This window comes from Vulpes vulpes, chromosome 9, assembly GCF_048418805.1.
Source record: "Vulpes vulpes isolate BD-2025 chromosome 9, VulVul3, whole genome shotgun sequence".
Lineage (NCBI taxonomy): Eukaryota > Metazoa > Chordata > Mammalia > Carnivora > Canidae > Vulpes > Vulpes vulpes.
In genome coordinates, this window is record NC_132788.1 from 9,815,841 (window position 1) to 9,837,884 (window position 22,044).

The 22,044-nt window shown below is 44.8% G+C and overlaps 1 protein-coding gene across 1 annotated transcript in view; it reads left to right on the forward strand.

The window, feature by feature from the left end:
• DNER (delta/notch like EGF repeat containing) overlaps positions 1 to 22,044 on the forward strand; it is a 313,637-nt gene that overhangs the window by 121,484 nt on the left and 170,109 nt on the right. The window contains exons 2-4 of the mRNA XM_072719318.1: positions 16,168 to 16,467; positions 18,855 to 18,949; positions 21,635 to 21,801. Coding sequence (XP_072575419.1) covers positions 16,168 to 16,467; positions 18,855 to 18,949; positions 21,635 to 21,801 — 562 coding nt within the window. The remainder of the gene's footprint in view (positions 1 to 16,167; positions 16,468 to 18,854; positions 18,950 to 21,634; positions 21,802 to 22,044) is intronic.

The following is a 22,044-nucleotide window of genomic DNA, read 5'->3' on the forward strand; positions in this document are numbered from 1 at the left end:
TGGTGCCTGTAATCTTTAACACATGGATTTGATTCACATAGTCCATGTTGGCAAACATTATTAAATGAGGTTGGTTTCCTTAACATTCTAAAACAGTTCAGAGGAGGCTCTGTGCTCAAAAATCAGTTTGGTGAAAAACCCTTGATTCTACATGGTTATGCTTTACTCACAGTTTTCCACTGGGCTTTGCTGCCCTTCTAATTTCATGCCTTCATTGGAGATGCTAAATATTTGTGTTTTTAAGGAGATAATTTGGGTGAGCGGTATGGTAGAGTACCTCTAGGCTTTCGTACCCCCTTGTATTGCTTCTGTACTTATAATTACATAGGCACCAGCTCTCTGTTCTTTTAAGATATAGCTTGTCATGGTGGAGGAAACCCCTCTGTGACTTAAAAGACAATGCACTGAAGTATAGCTAGAAGGTTCTCTTCTGCTTCCCTGTAGAGTTGTCTTGTATCCACAGGGCTGCAAAATTAATGTGAGCTGGTTTTCTGTTCCTCATCCCTCCTCCCCAGCCTAACTCCCTGATGGCAGAGACTCTGGTCTCTGCTGCTGACCATCCTTGTTTCTGTGCTTTACAACCCATGGCTGTTTCTAGTTGGTGGGGGCTTTTATAGAATGCCTCCTTCACTCTCAGTGCTGCTTTTCTTTTCCATTATAATTTTGGCTTTTATTTCTTCTACCTTTCATGACTTCAAAATTCCTCTCAGCTTCCTCATGGAAAATACCCTGGCTTTTTAGTAGATGTTGCTGGCCATCCAGACAGCTTCTCTCCAACCATGCAATGAAATGACTAATCTGAGCACACATGCACTTTGGAGGTCTTTGGCTTTTGTGGATTTAAAAACAATTGCACCTGGATATCCAGGGCCAGCTAGCATTTTACTTTTTTCCTTCTTATCTTTTATCTTAGGGAAGCTGCTTATTTGAAGCCTGCTGATTCTAGAAGGCTTATCCCCAGGTTAATGAGGTTGGACAACATGAAGACTAGATTTTTCTGCAGAGCCACTGATTCGTGTCCTCATCTCTGGGAGCAGATGGGTATTAAAATTAGAGCAGCTGTTTCCACTTGCGGTCAGAAAATCTGAAAAGGGAGCAAAGGAAATTTTTGTGCCTGCAGAGAGAAAGACACACATCAAAGTAGTTAAGAGGCCAGCAGGTACATGAGCATAGGAAGCACTTTACAGCTTCAAGCAAAAGCCTTTCCCAAATAAGGTGACCCTGGTTTGCACTCTTTCCCCTGGTATCATGGACAACCACAGGATTCTCTGCCCACTTTTCTTTAGGGCCATGGGCTACCAAGCCTAGCAGGTATGGAACACTGCACCTGGTGGGAAATGCTCTGAGTGAAGAACACTCTAAAAGAAAGCAATGCCCTTTCTTTGATTCAGACAATAAATATTTATTGAGGGCCTATGACATGGCTGGGTTAGCAGCTCCTTGCTACCCTGCCCCACCCAGGTGTCCTTTGTCATGTGTGCCTATTTTAGAAGATGGAGAAATGAGCACTTTTTAATATTTGGAGACTACCTTTGGGGTCCCTAACAAGAATGAAAGGCTCTTTTGAAAGTTAGAGATTGACTGGAGTCCCCACTCTGGCTTACCTCATCTCCCTGGCTTCCTAAATCTTCTAGGACAGAAGTCAAACCAGGGGGGGAAACAGAGAAGCCGCCATATTTTGATTCCTGTCGACTTCCCTGGCCCCTGTGGCCTCATGTGGCCGCTGTGCTGGGGGAGAGTCTCCGTGGGGTCTGGGAGCCCCTCTGTGGTGTCCACCACCTGGGAGGAAAGTCAGGAAGGAGCCTTACGTTTACTTTCGGGCAAAGGCAAGTTAGTTACATCACCTCTGCCAGCAGTTCCAGGGCTCTTTCAGGAAGGGGAGCTCTCAAGGTAGGGGGTGCACTTGACACCACCCTCTATAAGATGGGGCCTCCTGCCAAGGATAGTTATTTGCCTCCTTCACTCAGGTCATTGCATGGGCCACAGAGTTGGCAGATGATGAAGACATGACCTGGGAGACTTGCTGGTGTGTGGCCTGTTCTCCAGTTGAGTAGAAGCACTTGGACAGGTCTCAGTATGCCACCTCTTTTGCCCCTCAGGGCTTTGCACTTACTGTTGTCTCTGGCAGAAGCCCACTTTCTTGCTCTTCTTTCCTTGATTAGCTCTTTCTTGACCCTTGAGACAAACTTTATACTCAAAGATGTCCTCAATTGCCTTGGAGAGTCCACTGCCCCACGCACTGTGTTTCATAGCACCCTGTATGTGCATCTCATGGCTCTGACTTCACTGTGATGAAGCCATGGTTTATTCATCTGTTAGACCCCGCTGATCACTGACCTTAAGGCCATTCATCTGTAGATTTCTAGATACGTGGCCAAAGCTTTTCCATAATGGCTCTCCTGAGCCAGTGAGATTGCTTCTTTCATCATATCATGACTAGATTTAGAAATTATCCCTAATTTAAAACATTCACCTTTATTTTGAGAAATAGAATTCTAAACTTTTTTTTTTTAAAGATTTTATTTACTTATTCATGAGAGATACACAGAGAGAGAGGCACAGACATAGGCAGAGGGGGAAGCAAGTGTCCCCGCAGGGAGCCCAGTGAAGGACTCAGTCCTAGGATCACGACCTGAGCCAAAGACAGACACTCAACCACTGAGCCACCTAGGCATCCCAAATTATAAACTTTTTAACAAAATTCCTAGCATTGGTATGCTAAAAAGTCAGAATCCTGACTGTGTTGGGCCCTGTTTTTAGGGAGTGTTGTATGACGGCACAATTGATTGAATGGGAAAAGCCATCATAAATTAAGTGAAGGAGACCACTAAGGATGGGGCTTGCCTTTAACTGCCTCATGGGTCAAAATAAACCTGATATGCATATATGGTAGGTATTAATTTTTGTTTTAAACTGTGAAGCATTAGCACATACACAGAAGAGTGCACAAATCAAGTACGCACAGCTCAATGTATTATAAAATGATCACCTTTGTAACTACTGACCAAGTCAAGAGTGAGAATGGTGCCATCCAGCCTGTTTCTGAACCCCACCTCTTCCTTCTCCCCAAAGGTAACTACTACTGTCCCGACTTTCATCCTTTGGTTTTGCTGTTTGTCATCTTCACACAAATGGAAACAATGTTACATTGGGGATTTTTTTTTCGAAAGATTTAATTATTTATCCATGAGAGACACAGGGAGAGGCAGAGATATAGCAGAGGGAGAAGCAGGCTCCCTCAGGGAGCCCGATGCGGAACTTGATCCCAGGACCCTGGGATCATGACCTGAGCCAAAGGCAGAGGCTCAACCATTGAACCACTATGGTGCCCCACAGGGAATTTATTCATATTGTTCTGTAAGACTATAATTCTTTTTCATGGTTGGAGAGTACTCTTTGGTATGGGTATATTACAATTGGCTTATATATCTGACTCAATGGATATTTGAGTAGTTTCCACTTTTTGGCAGTTATGAATGGACATATGAGCATTTTGTGTATGTCTCTCAGTGCACATTTGCTTGTTTTTCTATTAGGCATGTATCTAGGTGTGGATTTCTAGATCAGATGAATGTTCATTTAACCTTAGGACACAATGTCCAGTGGTTTCCAAAGCAGTTGTACCAACATGCAGTCCACCACTAATTTATTCTTCCTGTTGTATCATGTCCTCATCAACACTTGACCGTGTCCATCTTTTGATACTTGTTATTCTTGTAAATGTGCAGCAATCTCTTATTGTGATTTTAATTTGCATTCCTCTGATTACTAATGATGTTGAGGAAGTTTTCTTATTTTTTTTTGCCATCTGGGTATCATTTTTTGTGATGAGCCTGTTCAGGTCTCTTTCCCATTTTTCTATGGCATTGTCTCCACAATGCCACCGTCATTAATGTAAACAATTCTTTATTCTGGAGATGAGCCCTTTGTGGGTTACATGTATTATAAATACCTTCATCCATTCTGGGGCTTGCATTTTTGCTCTTTTATTGGCATGTTTTTTGTGTGTGTTTTTAAAGATTTATTTATTTGAGAGAGAGAGAGAGAGCGCACACAAGTAGGGGGAGGGGCAGAGGAAGAACAAGTCCCAAGCAGATTCTGCGCTGAGCATGGAGCCCAGTGCAGGGCTTGATCTCATAACCCCGAAATCATTATCTGAGCCGAAACTAAGAGTCAGACATCCAACTGACTGCCACCCAGGTGCCCTTGTTGGTGTTTTGATAAAGAAAGTTTGTAATCCTGGTATCATCCAATTCACTAATAAGTTTTCCATCATACTTAGTGTTCTTTGTCCTGTTTATTAAATATTTATTTGTTCTAAAGTTATGAGGATATTCTCTTCTGTTAGCATTTTGAAGCTTATTTATTTATTTATTTTTGCTTTTCATCTCAGATCTATAATTCACTTGCAGTTTAATTTTATGGGTGATGTGAGGGAGGAGTCAAGCTTAATTATCTTACCCCTATGGATATCAATTTATTGAGAAGACTATTTATTGCACTACTATGTTCCATAAACAAAGTGTCCATATATGATCTTTCTAGTTCTTGACTCTTCTAGTGTTCCGATGGCCATAGCTTTAAAATTCCTGATCTCCTATAGAGCAGTATTGTTCTTATTTAAGAGTGTTTGGACTATCTGGGGTCATTTTGCACAAAGAATAGAAGAAAAAAACTGTTGTGATTTTTGTTGCAATTCCAATGACTCTGTAGATCACTTTGGGGAAAATCCGAGTCTTTGTAATACTATTTTTAATCTATGACTAGAATACCCCTCCATTTACAAATGTCTTCTTTAATTTTCTCAATGCTATTTTGCTATATTATAGTTCTCTTTGCTGAGGCCATACACTATTTTTCATTTGGGCTATCCCTAGGTTTAGGGGGATTTTTTGGTGTACTTTAAACAACACCTTTAAAAATTAGTTTTTGTTTACTTCTGCTACATAGAGATGCAATTAAAAATTAAAAAAAATTTTTTTTGACCTTGTATCTAGCAAACTTGCTGAAGTTCCATATTCTGATCATTTATCTGCATGCACGAATCACAGCAAACTGCTGGTTCCAATTCAGTCCTTATGCTTTCTTTTTATTCTTGCTTCCCTGTACTAGTTAGGACCTTTCATGCAATATTCAATGGAAGTGGTGATAGCAAACATCCCTGCTTTGTTCTCAATTTCAATGAAAAACTTTTCAATACCGATAGGTCCGATAGGTATTACATTCGCTGAAGGTTTTTTTTTTTTTTTTTTGTAGATTAAAGATGTACTCTCTATTCCTAGTTTTCTAAAAAGTCCTCACTCTTGAGTGGATGTTGAATTTAATAAGATGCTTTCCCTGCATCAGTTGCAGTGATCATATGACCTCCACAGGAAGTTTAATTCCCAGTTCACCACAGGCTTCTTTTCCTGAGTAAGCAGGGAGATAAAGGCTGACATATTTCCCATATTAATGGCAATGTTGTTTTGAGAAAAGAGTTTGCCAAGGTATATGAGTGTCTCTGATGAGAGATGAAACAAGAAATGTATGTCCTGGAGTTGTGCCGTAAGTTTCTGATTCAAGAAAATGGTCTTTGAACGACTGCAAAGAAAAGCAAAGGAAAGGCAGGTGTGCCTGTGCCAGTAAATGCGGTTGAGTAGGATCCCTTAGGATTCAGTTGAATATGGAAACCGAGGCACAAGGGGTTTGCTAGGTTTTTGAAGGACAGTTATTTAAATCTTGCTGTGTCTGTGGCTGAGCATGGCTTCAGGATTCATTAGTATGACCGTGGACCAAGTGCGTTAGCCAGACTAAAGAGAAGGTAAGGCCATCTCAAGATCATTTCCAAACAGAGTGTGCTTGCTGTACTTATTTACTTACTTACTAATTTATTTATTTAAATATTTTATTTATTTATTAATGAGAGACACACAGAGAGAAGCAGAGACCTGGGCAGAGGGAGATGCATGCTCCCCACGGGGAGCCCGGTGAGGGACTTAGTCCTAGGACCCCGGGATCATGACCTGAGTGAGCCAAAGACAGACACTCAACCACTGGGCCACCCACGTGCCCCCAGAGTGTGCTTTAAAGAAATCCCATGAAAAAGTGTGAGAATACTTAGACATGTAGTACTTTATTTTTAATGGACGCATTTCACAGTCAGAAATATGGGTTCTGCTTGTGATTTCCTTTTAGCCTACTTACAAATGAAACTCCACGTACACGTGAAAATCAGGACAGGCTGATTTTAAGCAAATCAGCTCAGAATTGGTGGGGGGAAAGTGGACTGCCCATACTTATATTGGAATAAGTTTTCAAGTAGATCCAGAGTCTCTAACACAGAGGTGAAGAAATACCGAAATATGAGAATGTGTATTTGACTAAGACGTGTAGCTCTTGATTCAGTCAAGTGAATGAGCATTTTTATTATTTGGATTTGGAAAAAAGATATCATGGGATGCATTTCTTGGCAGAGTCTACTACTGGCACAAGCACCGTAGTGGATTTTTTTCCACATCTTTACTCCTAGTGGGTAAGCAGTTGGTGTTGGACTATAATTGAGATCTTTATTGAACCAAGTGGGAAAAATTCCTTTTTAAGGCAAAAATACTGTGACAGTTGGATCGCAACAGTGTTCATTTGTCTTTCAGGATGGAGACGACATTTCTAACCAGTGTGATTGCTATTTTGGACAGAGTACACTCATATTAAGACTTGAGAGGACATCAGGGCTCTCTAGTCCCATCCCTTCCTCTTATGGTTGAGGAAACTGAGTCCCAGGACACTTCCTTGCCTTGTCCACAATCACCCACATGAGAGTATAAAACCACAGGCCTTCTCTACTGTGTCACAGTGCGACTGCTCATCAGCATTTTGCCAGAAACCCTAAACTCCAAATTCTGGAAATGTCTTTCTTCTGGTCCCCATCTCCCAGTGGGCTGATGTAGACACTCTTCAATTTCAAGGGTCCTGTTTGGCTCTTCCCCACCCACCTTCCTCTGTTGCTCTGCTTGTTTCTATGTCTACCTTTTCCAGTGGGCTGCCCATCATTGATCTTCATGTAGTTCAATGAATGAATGGAAGGGAGGGTGAGAATTCCCACATTCCTTCCGGTGAAGGAGAGATGGGTCTGTGGCCCTGGACTGTGGTCTTGCTTGATGCTGGATTATCTAGATAAGGATTCCCTTCATAGTGCCAGGATTCATTCTTCCCAATTCTTGCATAGAGTCATGATTAAAAACAAGTGTTTGGTCCCTGCTCTGCCTTAAGCTGTATTGCAAGAGGTCCTTCTATAATTCAATCACTTGGGGCACGCCAACCCGGTAAGAGAGTTGGGTGGGGGAAAAATACATGTAATTGCTATTGGCTTTATAGCGCTCTGTTCAAGCTTTTCTCCTTCGTAGTCTTTCTAGATGAGCCCATGTACCTGTTTTTCCTTTTTGTGAACCCCAGAGGCAGTATCATCTAGATGAGGGATTGATTGGCAAGCTAAAGGGCCACATAATAAATATTGTATAGGTTTTATGGGCCAGATAGTCTCTTTGGCAATCACTCTGCTGCTGATGTAGCACAGAAGTGACCACACATAAATAGATGGCTGTGGTTGTGTTCCAACAAAACTTTATTTCCAAAAGCAGACTGGGTTTGGCCTGCAGTGGTAGCGTGGCAACCCCTGGTTTATACCGACAAATTGTACATATTGGGTTTTGGACCAGGTATGTCAGAATCATCTAAGGAATGCTGAAAGATAAAGGTTTCTAGGTCTCATGCTTGGCGTGTTTGATTAGCAGCCTGGGGTGAGGGGAATCTATGGTTTAAAGAGCTCCTTAACTGGGGCACCTGGGTGGCTTAGTGGTTGAGCATCAGCCTTTGGCTCAGGTCATGCTCCTGGAGTCTCAGGTCTGAGGATCGAGTCCCATATTGGGCTCCCTGCTGGGGGCCTCCTTCTCCCTCTGCCTATGTCTCTGCCTCTCTCTGTGTCTCTCATGAAAAAATAAATAAAATCTTTTAAAAAAAAAGAGCTTCTTAACGGATTCTGCTGCACAAATTACTAAGATGATGGTCCATTCTGCTTTTAAAAATTTGTGTGTGTACTTTACACATACAAATAAGCACACAATATTGTGCTTTGTGTTTAAAAATATTATAAGGGGACACCTGGGTGGCTCAGTCGGTGAAGCATCTGCCTTCGGCTCAGGTCATGATCTCAAGGTCCTGGGATTGAGCCCTGCATTGGGCTCCCTGCTCCGTGGGGAGTCTGCTTCTCCTTCTCCCTCTTCTCCTCCCCCCTATTCATGCTCTCTTTCTGTCTCTGTCCCTCTCTCAAATAAATAAAATCTTATAAAACACAAAGATATTATAAAAAATGGCATGATTTCCTGCACATCTTTGTGTCAATTATTTCTTTGTCCTTTTTATTGAGGTGCCTTTTGTTGATATGTAGGAATTGATATAGTAAGGGATTTAGTCCTTTGTAATATGTTATACATATTTCCCTCCATCATGACTTGATTTACAGAGTCGTATGGATTTTTAAAACATTTTGATGGAGTGAAGTACGCCCGTCTGTTCCTTGAGGGCCATGTTTCTGAACAGGGAGTGATTTTATTCCAGGAGATGTCGGCAATGTCTGGAGATACTTTTGGTTGTCATAACTGTCACTGTGGGCAGGAGGGGTTCTGGTGTCTGTTAAGTAGAGATGGGCTATGCTGCTAAGCATCCTACAATGATCAGGGCAGCCCACTCAACAAAGAGGGATCCAGCCTGAAGAGTCAATAGTGCTGAGGTCAAGACATACTGCTGTAAGGCTTCTGTTTTTGTTCCTTGCTTAATAAGGCACCCCTTCATCCTATGATACTAACATCTGCATCAGAATGTATATTAAAATGTCCCTTCATTGATTTTTTTTTCTGCTTAGAAGAATTACTAAAGCAATGGCCCTTCTACTTACTTCTAATTTTTTTTTTTAAATTTAATTTTAGAGATTGAGAAAGCATGACCAGGGAATGGGACAGAGGCCAAGGGAGAGAGAGAATCTTGATTAGTTTCCACTTACAGCATGGAGCCCAATGTGGGGCTTGATCTCATGACCCTGGGATCATGACCTCAGCCAAAATCAAGAGTCAGATACTTAATCGACTGAGCCACCCAGATGCCCCTATTCTACTTATTTCTTAATACCACATACAAATGCCCCTGAGCTATTTCTCTTCTGTGTCTATATCTTACTCCTCTCTTCCTCTATACGTGCCATGAGTCCACCGTGTCCCCTCAGTGACCTGTGGGGCCCGGGTCACGTCACGTGCTCCATCAGTGCATGCAGATTCTCCTTCTGGGCTTTACTGGGTTTGAGTCCCTCAGACATTCTGCTCATTCTCTGGATGACTTTGCCCACTGAGTAATGGGTATAAATGAGGGAGGGAGGTGGCATCAGGTTTGCTCCGTGCTTGCCTGATCCTCTGAAAACATGGTCAATGGAGTGGCCATCCATAGAATCTAAAATCCCAGAGCTGGGGAGGCCTTGAGATGTGCTACCCTAGGCCCTCACTTAACATGTGAGGAATGTGTGTCCAGAACAGGCGAGTGACTTGGCCAAAGCCTTTCAGCCACCTGTGTCATCTGATGTCAGGACTGGCTGCTCTAACTATGACAACTACCTGCCACTGTACGCTCTAACACTTCAGGCCAATCTCATTGAAAAAAAAAAGAAAACCCCAATCAGTCCATGTTTCATCAGAAAACTCCTTGCTAGGACACCTGGGTGGCTCAGTGGCTGAGCATCTATATGCCTTTGGCTCAGGGTGTGATCCCGGGGTCCTGGGATCAAGTCCCACATTGGGCTCCCCTTGGGGAGCTGCTTCTCCCTCTGCCTGTGTCTCTGCCTGTGTGTGTGTGTGTCGCTCATGAATAAATAAATACAATCTTAAAAAAAAAAAACTCCTTGCTACCTCCTTCATTTTGCTGAAAGCCACCACCGTCATCTCGACCTCCTTTTAGACCTGCAGTTATCAAACCCACGTTCTCTGTCAGCATCAGGGACTTCAACTCAGCCAGCCCAGGATTGTAATAGTTGACGTGCATGCAAGCAGGGAATTGATTCCAAATGGATGGTTCAGGGGAGTCCTAGTGAATGTGTCTGAACCTTCTGCAGGACCGCAAGCTCTCTAAGGTCCAGGACTGGGCTTTATTTGTCTTCCTGACCCCATTTTCTGGTACCTTTTCTGGCCCATACATTCCAGTTATCCTACCTGGTGCTCCCTAAATGTCCCACAAATCAGTGATCAGCCTTATTAAGTAGGAATGGGGCTCATAGTCTCTAAACGAGTGTGAGAGGATCACTTGGGCAGGTGGATCTGCGGGCACCTCCTCGGGCCCGTCACCCAGGTGATGCAGATGCAGGTGTTCACATGCTCCACATTGAGCCAATCCTGCTAGCTCTGACTTACTTATCTAATGATCCTAAAAATGGGCCTTTTATTATTTTTTTAAATCCCTGTTTTAAATTTGACCTTCTATCCTTCTGTTTGTGTGCCTCAGGGGGCATCAGAATTGCCGAAAATGGGGTCAGGCGACAGCTTAAGGAAGGAAAACAGGTCACACTAATGTGTCACATGAGAGGGCCTTCCAGTCACGAGTCCTGGGGTTGACGCACACCTCCTCGCCGGCCTGGCCTCCGGTCGCACCCTGCGCACCCCCCACGAACGCCCTGCCTGTAGTAGGAATTATTTGAAACAGGTGAAAAGCCTAAAAGCAATTATGAGAAGAATAGTTTCAGATTAGTTCAGCGATGTGAAAAAAATGTGGCTTAAATGGGTGATTAATGATGGAACAACAAGCAGCATTTGATCAGTGAGCTTGCTGGTAAGTTGTAAGCAGAACACCATTAATCCGCAGGCTTTCTCTTTATTCTTTCTTGTAGCCCGTATTACAGAGACTTGATCATTCCGCAGCCCCTGTCACTGGCAACTAGAAATTATTGCCAAGAAAACATCACCTGTGAAATTTTGAGAATCCCCAAAGTCGAGTCTATTCATTAGGATATTTTGCTTCATGATGCATTTTGGCAGTTTGGTTGTCTCCTGCTTGTGGTTCAGACTTAATGGGGTGACCTCCCCAACAGGTTGACGATTGCATTTTATCTTCTATTCGTTGTTACGCAGTTGAAACAGTTTGGGGTTTTCTTTTTCTTTCTTTCTTTTCTTCTTTCTTTCTTTTCTTCTTTCTTTCTTTCTTTCTTTCTTTCTTTCTTTCTTTCTTTCTTTCTTTCTTTCTTTCTTTCTTTTCTTCTTTTCTTTTCTTCTCTTTTCTTTTCTTTTCTTTTCTTCTTTTCTTTTCTCTTTCTATGAAACTGGCCTGAAGTGTTAGAGCACACAGTGGCAGGTAGTTGTCATAGTGAAGCAGCTAATACAGGCCCCCGGAAAGTAGCATTCATATGGAGTGATTACCTTTTTATTTTTATTTTTTTTTGAAGGATTACTTTTTTAAAGGATTCACTTATTTGTTTGAGGGGGGCAGAGAGAGAGAGAGAGAGAGAGAGAGAGAGCACCAGAGAACAAGAGAGCACAAGCAGGGGAAAGGGAGAGGGAGAAGCAGACCCACTGCTGAGCAGGGAGCCCAACTCGGGGCTCGATCCCCGGACCCTGGGATCATGACCTGAGCCAAAGGCAGATGCTTAACTGACGGAGGCACCCGGGCGCCCCTGGAATGATAACTTTAAAGAAGGGATCGATGACCGGGTAGTGCATTCAGCTCCCCTGTGTTATGCCAGCGCGTGCTCCATCTCATCGTCATTATTTTGAATCCCTGCAGAAATCCGTGCGACTGACAGCTTCATTTTTAGCCTTTGTTGTCTTCACTAGGAGCATCCCTCCTGGCAGCCCGCGAATCAGGCGTCATTTCATCCCCGTGCTGCTCACGCATCCTGCTCTGGGGTGAAGCCCACGAACTCTTGCACAAGATCATTAATTCTGATCATACTTTCCTTCCAGCTCCTTATTCCCTACCTGGCAGAACCGACCCCTGAGCATGATGTTGGGCATGGCTGTGGGGACCTGCCCTTTGCACCCAGTTCTGTCTGCTAGCACCCGGGGTGATGGGCTTCAGCAGCGGCTCACCTGGTGGATGGTCTCTGGAGACCACTGCCGTGGTGTTGGGGCCCACCTGTGCCCCCCACTGAGCCCTTACTCTTTCTGCCCTCCTTCGTCAAGGAAAGGCGGGAGGATGTGCTGGCTCTCTCTGCCCTACCTCTTGGGAAGTAAGGAAAGGAGACTCTCCTTTCCCTTTCTAAAGCCATTTTAAAGTTATTAAATTGCGGGGCACCTTGGTGGTTTAGCATCTGCCTTTGGTTCAGGTCATGATCCTGGGGTCCTGGGTTCGAGTCCTGCATCAGGCTTCCCCGCAGGGAGCCTGCTTCTCCCTCTGCCTGTGTCTCTGCCTCTCTCTGAGTGTCTCTATGAATAAATAAATACATATTTAAAGAATCTTAAAAAAGTAAAGCTATTAAATTGCTCTAAAACCCTCTAGGACAGATATGTGGGGCATTCTTTGATTTTCTTTCTCAAGACCTGGGAGGGGACCCTGGAGAGTCCTAATTCTATTTCATGTAGCAGGACACCTCACAGGCTCTACAGCTACTTGCATAGGACATCGTTGATATTCATTCAGCAGCTCCCGTGTGCCATGTAGTGTTCTTAGGGTGAGGTGGGGGCACTCCAGTGAGGGAAACAGGGGAGAGAAATCTGACCTCACAGGGTTTGCAGTCTAGTGGGGAAAGATACAAAATCAGTATAATAAGTAGGTGATATGGTTCCCCCCACCACGTATTAGAACATAATAGATGTTTTGGAGAAAAATAAAGCAGGGAAGGAGGAATTAACAGTGCAAAGGGGTGCAGACGTGGCATGCTTAAATTGTGTGCCCAGGGAAGTCCGCATCAGATGAGATTTAGGGGCACCTGGGTGGCTCAGTTGGTTAAGCCATCTGCCTTCAGCTCAGGTCATGATCCTGGGGTCCTAGGATAGAGCCCCGCATTGGGCTCCCTGCTTGGTGGGGAGCCTCCTTCTCCCTCTCCCTCTGCCGTTCCTTCTTTGGCTTGTGCTTTCTCTCTCCCTCTGCCAAATAAATAAAAATCTTTTTTTTTTTTTTTTTTTTTTTTAAAGAAAATGACATTTGAGCAAAGGCTCAAAGGAGGCTTGGGGGCAGCCATAAGAAATGAGAGTTCCAGGCAGAGGGAACAGCCAGTACAAAGGCCCTGAGGTAGAAGAGTGCCTGGAAATGTAAAATGCTGACTGTGGTGTCAGCACACAGGAAGTACCCAGTGAATGGCAGGTAGTACTAGTTTTGCAGTTGTTGTTCTTGGTGTTCATACTAGGTTACTAGGTATAAACTCTATAGGGACAGATACTGCATCTGTTTGTTTAGTTTGTTTTTTGTTTTTTGTTGTTTTAGCAATTTTATTCCCAGATCTGATATAGTTCGTATCAGATAATAAGACCTCAATCAATATTTGTTGAGTATCATCATTATACTTTTATTCCAAAGAAGTGCCTTGGTTTGTCTACACTTAATCCTTACTTACAGAAATATTTTCTGTTGCTTAGAGAAATATAACCCTGACCATTGGCCTTCTTCACAGATAATGGGTTTTGTTTGTTTGTTTGTTTGTTTTTGGTGTGATGATAACTTATTATCAAAGTTGTAGTGCTGTGTTGTGGGCAGAACTCTTGGCTGGAAGTCAGAAGATGGGACACAGCTCTGGCATAGTTCTTTGGTAGGGGCTGCGATAAGTCACTCCACTCTGTCCTGTTTCTGAACAGTGATACGGTTCAGGAAAGTCCTTCTCTATTTCAAGGTTGCTGTGAGCACAAATGAGATACTATCTGGCAATGTCCCTTGAAAACTCTCTGTGGCCTCCTTAGACGGAGCAGTAGGTATCATGCCTGGTAGCCTTTTCTGTGCACATGGAGAGCTGTGCTTTGCATTCTTGGTGCCTCTCTGGGGCTGACTGTTGCCAGCAGTGGGCAGTGGCCATGGAGCAAAAGCCTCAGGACCTCTCTGGCCATCAGACAGGTGGTCCTGGCCTTAGGAATGTCTTCCTCCAAGCTTCACAATGGAGGTTTGGACTTTCAGAATTAATTTTTTTGTAACTATCTCTTCAATTTACTTAAATCACTTAAATGTCTTGCTCTGTGTTCAGGCCTGTGTTCAGTGTCTTAATTTGTGACATCTAGGTCAACCTCAGATGTTGTTTTAAAAGGTTGATTTCAGAAACATGGCTATCTGTCCCCTCTCTCCTGGCTAATGAAGTTCTCCTTCCTGTCAAATAATTCTTGAAGTGATACCCATTCCATGAAGACTTCCTAAAAATAAATCAGAAAGGAGAAAACAATATTGTGGCTTAAAAAAAAAAAAAAACCTTTCACATCTGTGTCTTGTCATGCATTGCCTTCCAAATATCAGTCAATCTCTTTATTTTGTCAACACTTAAAAAAAAAAAAAAAAGCCCTGCCATGTTTTCGTGTTCCTTGACATGCTGAGAGTAGTGCCATGAACATGGTAGATAAAGCCCCTGCACCCACAGAGCTCACAGGGTTGTGGGAGAAAAAGAAAAGATTACTTTAGATTTTGTAGTGAGGGAAGGCTTCTCTGAGGAGGTGACATTTGAGTAGAGAACTTTGTGAAATGAAGTAGAGAGCCATGCAAAGCCCATTCGGGCAGAGGGCCCAGCAGATGCAAAGGCCCTGAGGTGGGAATGATCTCGGCGCATAGTCTAGGGACAGAAAGAAGGTGAGGAGGGAAGCGTGTAAGGGATGAGGGGAGACAGGAAGGGGTCAGATCAGGGAGAGATTTGTCTGACTCTGGAAGGCGTCTGGGTTTTACTTTAAGTTGATAATGATCGTAAATATTTAAAATAATTTGCAGTTTAAATAAGTTTAAATTCTCCTGATACCAACCCATCCCCTTTTAACTGAGGTTCTGTAAAGGAATTGCCAAGGGAGCGCGGAGAATGTTGTGATATTTTTGGAGTTTCATTTTATTCGGTCCAGAATCCCTCAATATTCCTTAAGGAGTTTGTTGGAAATTGTCGGACAAGGATAATTAGCAGGACGGGAAGCTGTTTTACCGAGTGGATTCTCTCCATGTGTGTTTATGTGTGAATTCATTTCAACAGGAGAAATTGAGGGTCTCACTTCTCTGCAGTCTCTTCGTCACTGAATTTGATTTTTTTTTTTTTTTTGGATCAGCCCTGAGAAGCCAGGGACACATCAGATAGGGGTCTAATTTTCTGTTCACAGAAGCAAATGATAGTTGAATAAAGCATGGAGAACATGTGCGAACCCTCGAGCTGTCTCAGGAGGAGTGGGTGACCGGTCCCTTACGTTGTAGCACGTCTCCGAGTCATGACACATGGTGATTCACGGGTCAGCAAAGGCCTCAGAGATAAATACTTTACTCAGAAGCATCGTCACAGTTTAAAGACCTGCTGGTGAATTTTTATCCTCCGTACCCAGCCACGATCACATTTCTCTATGATCCCCCTCCACGATAACGAGGTAGAAACTCTCAAAAAATCCTGCCTCCCCTGAGTGTCCCCCAATGCTCTGCTCTGGCTGACAGCTGTCATGCAGGCTGATCATTTTTGGAAGCTTTTGATTCAATAACGTCACCGTAAAAAAGGGTTGTTCAGCAGGTAGAGATCGGGAGACGTAGGTAAGCATCCTCTTTAGGGGAGAGAAGTTAGTTTGGGCGGTCATGTCTCCTAAGGCAACCTTGCAAGGGTCCAAAAGGTGCAAAAGGAGGTTCCAGTTTAGATCCTTAGTGTCATTTGTCATGTGACTGGCCGGCCAGAGTCTCAACATTGGCATCTTCCTAATGAGCCTCGGTTTGAAATGTTCTTGCCCTAGAAAATTCCTCTCAGTAACGTGTTCCCAAAACCAGCGTTATTTAGGGACTTGGGTTTGGGGAAGCTCTTCCCCTAGGTACATGCTTGCTGGTCGCCTGTTCTGCGTGGAAGGGTTAATGTTGGGATGACCCTATGACAGCACCAGTAGTTAGAGACGCGTACACCGCCGGTTCTGCAGGAACACTGTTTCCTAGAGCAGCAGCAGCGAGACACGGAGCTAATTGCCCAGCGAAGGCAGCGCTTTCCTTACGAAGGCATAATTGACCCATTTATTGGTCTCGTTTCAGCTCGTGGCGGATCCTTGTGCCAGCACCCCTTGTCACCATGGCAACTGCAGCAGCAGCGGCTCCCAGGGCTACCTCTGCGTTTGCAACGAAGGCTATGAAGGTCCCAACTGTGAACAGGTCCTGCCCAGCCTCCCCGCCAACGGCTGGACCGAGTCCATGGCCCCCAGGCAGCTGCAGCCTGTCCCCGCCACCCAGGAGCCCGACATCATCCTGCCCCGCTCTCAGGCCACCGTGACCCTGCCCACCTGGCAGCCCAAAACAGGGCAGAAAGTTGTAGAAATGAAATGGGATCAAGTGGAGGTGAGAACGTTTTGTTGCATATGTTGTTATGTAAGGAATCAGAGCGGTTTAAATGATTCCAGGGGTCCTGACGTGGGCATGGAGATGGAAGACCTTTGGGGCACCTGGGTGGCTCAGTGGTTGAGCATCTGCCTTCGGCTCAGGTTGTGATCCTGGGGTCCTGGGATCGAGTCCTGCATCTGCTTCTACCTCTGTCTACATCTCTGGCTCTCTCTCTGTGTCTCTCATGAATAAATAAATAAAATCTTAAAAAAAAAAAAAAAGGAAGACCTTGAAGTTACCCCCTTGCCAAAGCACCGTGTCTAACTTTGCCAACTGCATCTATGTGTGGGAGCTCTCATTCGGTTACACGAAGGAGACTTTTCAATTATGACTGTTTGGGGGGCAAAGAGCCAGCAAGGAAAGAAAATGAATGAAATTATTTTCTAGAACGATATCCACATACATTTCTGTGAGAGAATCTCGGATTGGGGGCAGAGCCTCCACCCTTGACCTAATTCTCCTTAATGTTATGCTTAACTTCTTGTTTGTTTATTATTTGGTGTCTCGCAGCCCATATGATCTTAACCTGAGACGCTGTTAGTGATTTTTAGAATATTTTGAGAATGCCTTTGGGAATGCAATTTCTGGATTTTATCTATTTTGGCAGGGACGGATTCTGTTTATTGATTCTTGTCCAGGCTGGGTTTGGCTTATATTTTCAAGCTCATTGAAGGTCTCATTTTGAGGAATTTCCAGCAGACCCTTGACGATTAACATATAAGATAAGTTTGCTAGCTAGGAGAGTTGGGGGAAACAAATCCAGATCATGACTTTGAGATGACATCGAAAGAGTGTAATTCCCTTCCGTATCTTGTATTTTATGTGACATCCGGTGATTGTATGTCATTACTGGTTTTGTAGCTTAAATGACAAAACACATAGATCTTGTGTAGCACTTTTAGAGTCAAGGGATATGTCTAGAAATTTCCTTTATTGTTACGAAAGAGACAAGGCTTCATTTCTTCTTTTATTTTCTTGGATTATTCTAACCCGTTGACCCATTTCTTTTTTCATTGCCACCCAATTTATGAAGGCCATATTCCGACTGCAGGGCAGTGTTTTCAGCCTGCCTGAAAAAACTGAACATGTTCTGATTTCAGACTTTTAACAAATGCTTTGAAGTTTTGATTTTAATTCCTCCTTGCGGAATGACTCACTTCTTGAATGTGAACTAGATTTGATTCTACATTTATCAAGGAAGTGTCCCTTAAAGAAAATTTCTCCCCAGCCGGCCGGCCATTGCAATCTATTGATTTAAAGACATGCTATCCTCCAGTTGGTAAATGTAGAAAGATAGGCCTCATATTCCTGTCATGCTGTAACTTCTTAGGCTATTCAAGAAGCAGGTTAAAAGTTGCCAGAGGAAGATGGGGATACAGTTGGGTTTCCCCTTTTTACGAAGCTTAACGATGCTTCAGAAACATGAAGCTATCTGGAGCCTCTAAGGAACTCAAATGGAATGTCACAGTTGCCAATTAACACAAATCTAACAAGTCGGACTTGCATCTTTGAATATCCATGGTGGGCTTTCTCCCCGGCATTTGACTACCAGCCCTTCTGGATCATAAATTCTAAGTGTCGGGTGTGGGTGGAAGTGCCGAGAATTTCTGTATTGTTCTCAGTTAATTCACTGATGATGGATACATTTAATACCCCTTTGTTTTGACTCTCCTGGGTGAAGACAGTGCTCACAGCATGAGGAATAAATGAATAAATTGGTCCGAACCACCTCAGTGGACACGGCTCCGGTGTTCACAGTTGTGTTTTCTGAAGAACATGATTGTTCCCCTCATTGAGCCCCCTTTTTTGTACACATTGGCATGTTGCTACCTAAAAAATGAAGGTGTAGTCCACGGGGGAAGAAATAGGGAGCTTCCCAGTTCGCTGGCCTTAGCAGGTGCTTCCTGAGACCCACCTCTGGACAGAGCAGGGTCACTCAGACCAGGTGCTTCTTGCCTGTTGCTCGTTCTAAGGCTTGTTCTCCTGGTTTATGCTGCTGCATGCAGGCCAGTCCTTAAGGGCTGCTTTCTTGTTCTGTAAGCATTTAGCCCCTCATTACCCCAGACTGAGCATAGAGCAGAGGCCAGTGACTGCTTAGGAACTGGAAGACAGTATCCTGTCTACCGGTTAGAGCACCCCAGGGATTGGTAGATGGCTCTTGGGAAAGCTTCTGCATTTCAGAAAATCAGATGGCAAAGCTTTCCTTTTGAGTTTGTAAGGTTTCACTTGTCCCCTGTCTGTCTCCACCTCCGTGTCATCTAAAGGCAGCTCATGGGATTTTTGCTTTGTAATATTATCTTGCATTACACCCCGATGACTTATTTATCCCTTTTCTCCCCCTCCAGGTGGTCCCAGATATTGCCTGTGGGAATGCCAGTTCTAACAGCTCTGCCGGTGGCCGCCTGGTGTCCTTTGAAGTGCCACAGAACACCTCAGTCAAGTAAGAACACCCACAGTTGGAAACCGTGAAGCTCGGTACTGGGGACTGTAAGCTGGGTTGTGCCCATCTGTGTAACTGGTCAATCCAGTGAGAATCATGGATGGGGTTCCATGTGGAGACGTGGCCTATATCACTCAAAACCCAGAAGGACCTATTTCAGGGGAAAATATTGCAGTGGGGATCCAGAATTGTGGAATTGGGTGGGATGAGTAAGGTGGGCGATCAGAAACCCTGAGGCCTTGCATAAGATCCAGAGCCAGAGCCTTCAGTTCCCAAATGACTTTTGCTTCTGGAATTCTTTGGCCCCTTATGATTTTAATGGACCATTGGTTGAATTCATGTGTATAATTTATTTATTTATTTTTAAAAAATATTTATTTATTTGACACAGAGAGAGAATAAGGAGGGGGAGTGGCAGGCAGAGGGAGACAGAGAAGCAGGCTCCCCACGGTGCAGGGAGCACAGTGCAGGGCTCTATCCCAGGACCCTGGGATCATGACCTAAACCGAAGGCAGATGCTTAACCGACTGAGCCACCCAAGTACCCCCTTCATGTCCATAATTTAAAATCCAAACATTACAATCTTATTTTTAAAAACATGCATCTGGAGAGAGAGAGAGGGTTTGGTTTGGTTTTGGTTTAGACTTGAGCTCTTTAGAATTACATACTGCCCACTGTCACCGGGAAGAGCCTGGGCTGAGCACCTGCTGTGTGGCAGGTGACCTACAGGTGGGGCTGGAGCCAGGATGGAGCTGTGACCCAGGGCTGCTGACACTCCCTCTGCTCATCCTTCTTTGTTGCAATTACCCTCCCCACCCCTACCCAACCACATGCAACCAAATGGGAATTTGCTGTCCAGTCTTCACAGATTTTAGAAGACCGAGGGACACCTGACCCTGGGCGAGCTAGTGCTCTGCATCAGCTCCCTTTTAAGAGGGCAGTGGGCACTATAGACCTCTAATATTTATACAGAAGCATTTGTGCCCTCCTTGCCCCAAAATTTTTGGAAGGGGGGACTTTGTTACATTGCTCCTGCATCCCCTCCCCTGGAGCCTTGAACTCACTCTGCTGGGGGTTAGAGTCAGGATGGGCAGTGAACCCAGCCCCAGGAAGAAGTCCCCCTGGGGTTGGGGAGAAAGGTGTGGCCTCTGAGGCAGCTTCCAGTTCCACCAGCAGGGGGACCCCGGTCCTAGTGTTTCGCTGCTTGTCCAGAGCCAGCTTTAGGGAAATCAGGATCTGTAGTTTCCTTTAAGTTTATGAAACCATCTCCTAGCACTCTCCTGTCTGGCTCATATGATCTTACTTTCATAAGTCTTTCCAAATAGTTTTATTTTTTAATAGGATTTTATTTATTTGAGAGAGAGCACAAACAGGGCAGAGCGGCAGAGGGAGAGGAAGAAGAAGGTTCCCCGCTGAGCTGGGAGCCCCATGTGGGGCTCAATGCAGGGCTTGATCCCAGGACCCCAGGATCATGACCTGAGCCGAAGGCAGACGCATAACCGTCTGAACCACTCAGCGCCCCAGATAGTTCTTATCTTCTATCCCTTTAGATGCTTTTTGTTTTTTCTCCTCTCAACAAACTTAAAGTTCTTCAAGATCCTCCTAGGCTGCAGGCCTGGGCAAAAATAGCAGGCTGACCCAGGCTGAGTAAGATGGGAGTGCTGAATAACCTCTGGATGCCCTGAATTCACTTGTAAGGCTTGCTCGCCCCTGGGACTTTCATTTATTCATGAATTCAACCTTTGATCAAACCCTGATTGAACATCCTGCTGCAAGCCAGGAGCTCTGCCCTCGGAGTACACAGATCTTCTCGTAAGAGCTGGTTCTCCAGGAGCACAGAGGAGGGAAGAGGCAGCTGCTGGGTGGTGGGAAGACAGGGAGGGTCTCAGACAGAAGAGGTGACTCAGGCTGAGCCTTGCAGAAAGGCACGTTAGCCAGGCACACGGGGTGCAATGGCTGGGAGCTGGGACAGCACCTGCTTGGGAAGGGACAGTAGCGGCATGTTGGGGGAGCGCTGGCCTGTAAGGTGGGAGCTGTGGGGTTTTGGATTGAAAGGGGAACCAAGGCCAGGGCTGATTTGCTTTCTAGCATCTCATTTTTTTATTTTACGCTGGAAAACAAGCAAAAGGCAAGAGAAGCCTGAAGCATGGGAGGTGACACACTTTTGCTTATGTTGGCAGCACAGCTCAGGTGGCCGTTTGGGGACGCACGGCACGTTTATAGTAAATTCAAGCAGGGCTCCAGATTGTGTGAATGTGGAAGGATTTGTCCCCAGAAGAACTCCATATGCCCTTTATTATTGGTCACAGTTGTTACTCAAAGGGGGATTGTCTTGTGGTCTATTTTGTTTTTGTTCTAAAGATTTTATTTATTTTATTCATGAGAGACACAGAGAGAGAGGCAGAGACACAGGCAGAGGGAGAAGCAGGCTCCCCATGGGGAGCCCGATGTGGGACTCGATCCTGGGACTCCATAATCATGCCTGAGCTGGAGGCAGATGCTCAACCACTGAGCCACCCGGGTGTCCTTCTTGTGGTCTATTTTGAAGCCCATGGGGGCCTTTGTAATGATTTCCTGAGACCTTTGCGGGTGTACGTGTCATCTTATTTTTGTCACTTTGTCAGACTGGCTCTAAGATGAATTTTTCTGAAAGGGGCTCCTGGTCTACCTCCTTCCTATTTTCAGAATTCGGCAAGATGCCACTGCGTCGCTGATCTTGCTCTGGAAGGTCACGGCCACGGGCTTCCAACAGTGCTCCCTCATCGATGGGCGGAGTGTGACTCTCCTGCAGGCCCCCGGGGGCCTGGTCCTCCTGGAGGAGATGCTCGCCTTAGGGCACAACCACTTCATCGGTGAGTTAATGGACGTCTACCTGACACACCTGCTTTGGCCCCACCTGGGTTCCGTGTTTCCGGATGGTGGGTGGGGCATTATGCTCACATAATCTGAGTCCTAGACATCAGCTCTATTTCTTCCATTTTAGGTGAGGTTTTGCTTATGATAAACACGGATTTCTAAGCTAGCATGTCCCCTGTGACTCAGCATGGAAAAAGCATGTGCTCTGAACCCCCGAGACTGTGTCCCAGCTCCGGACA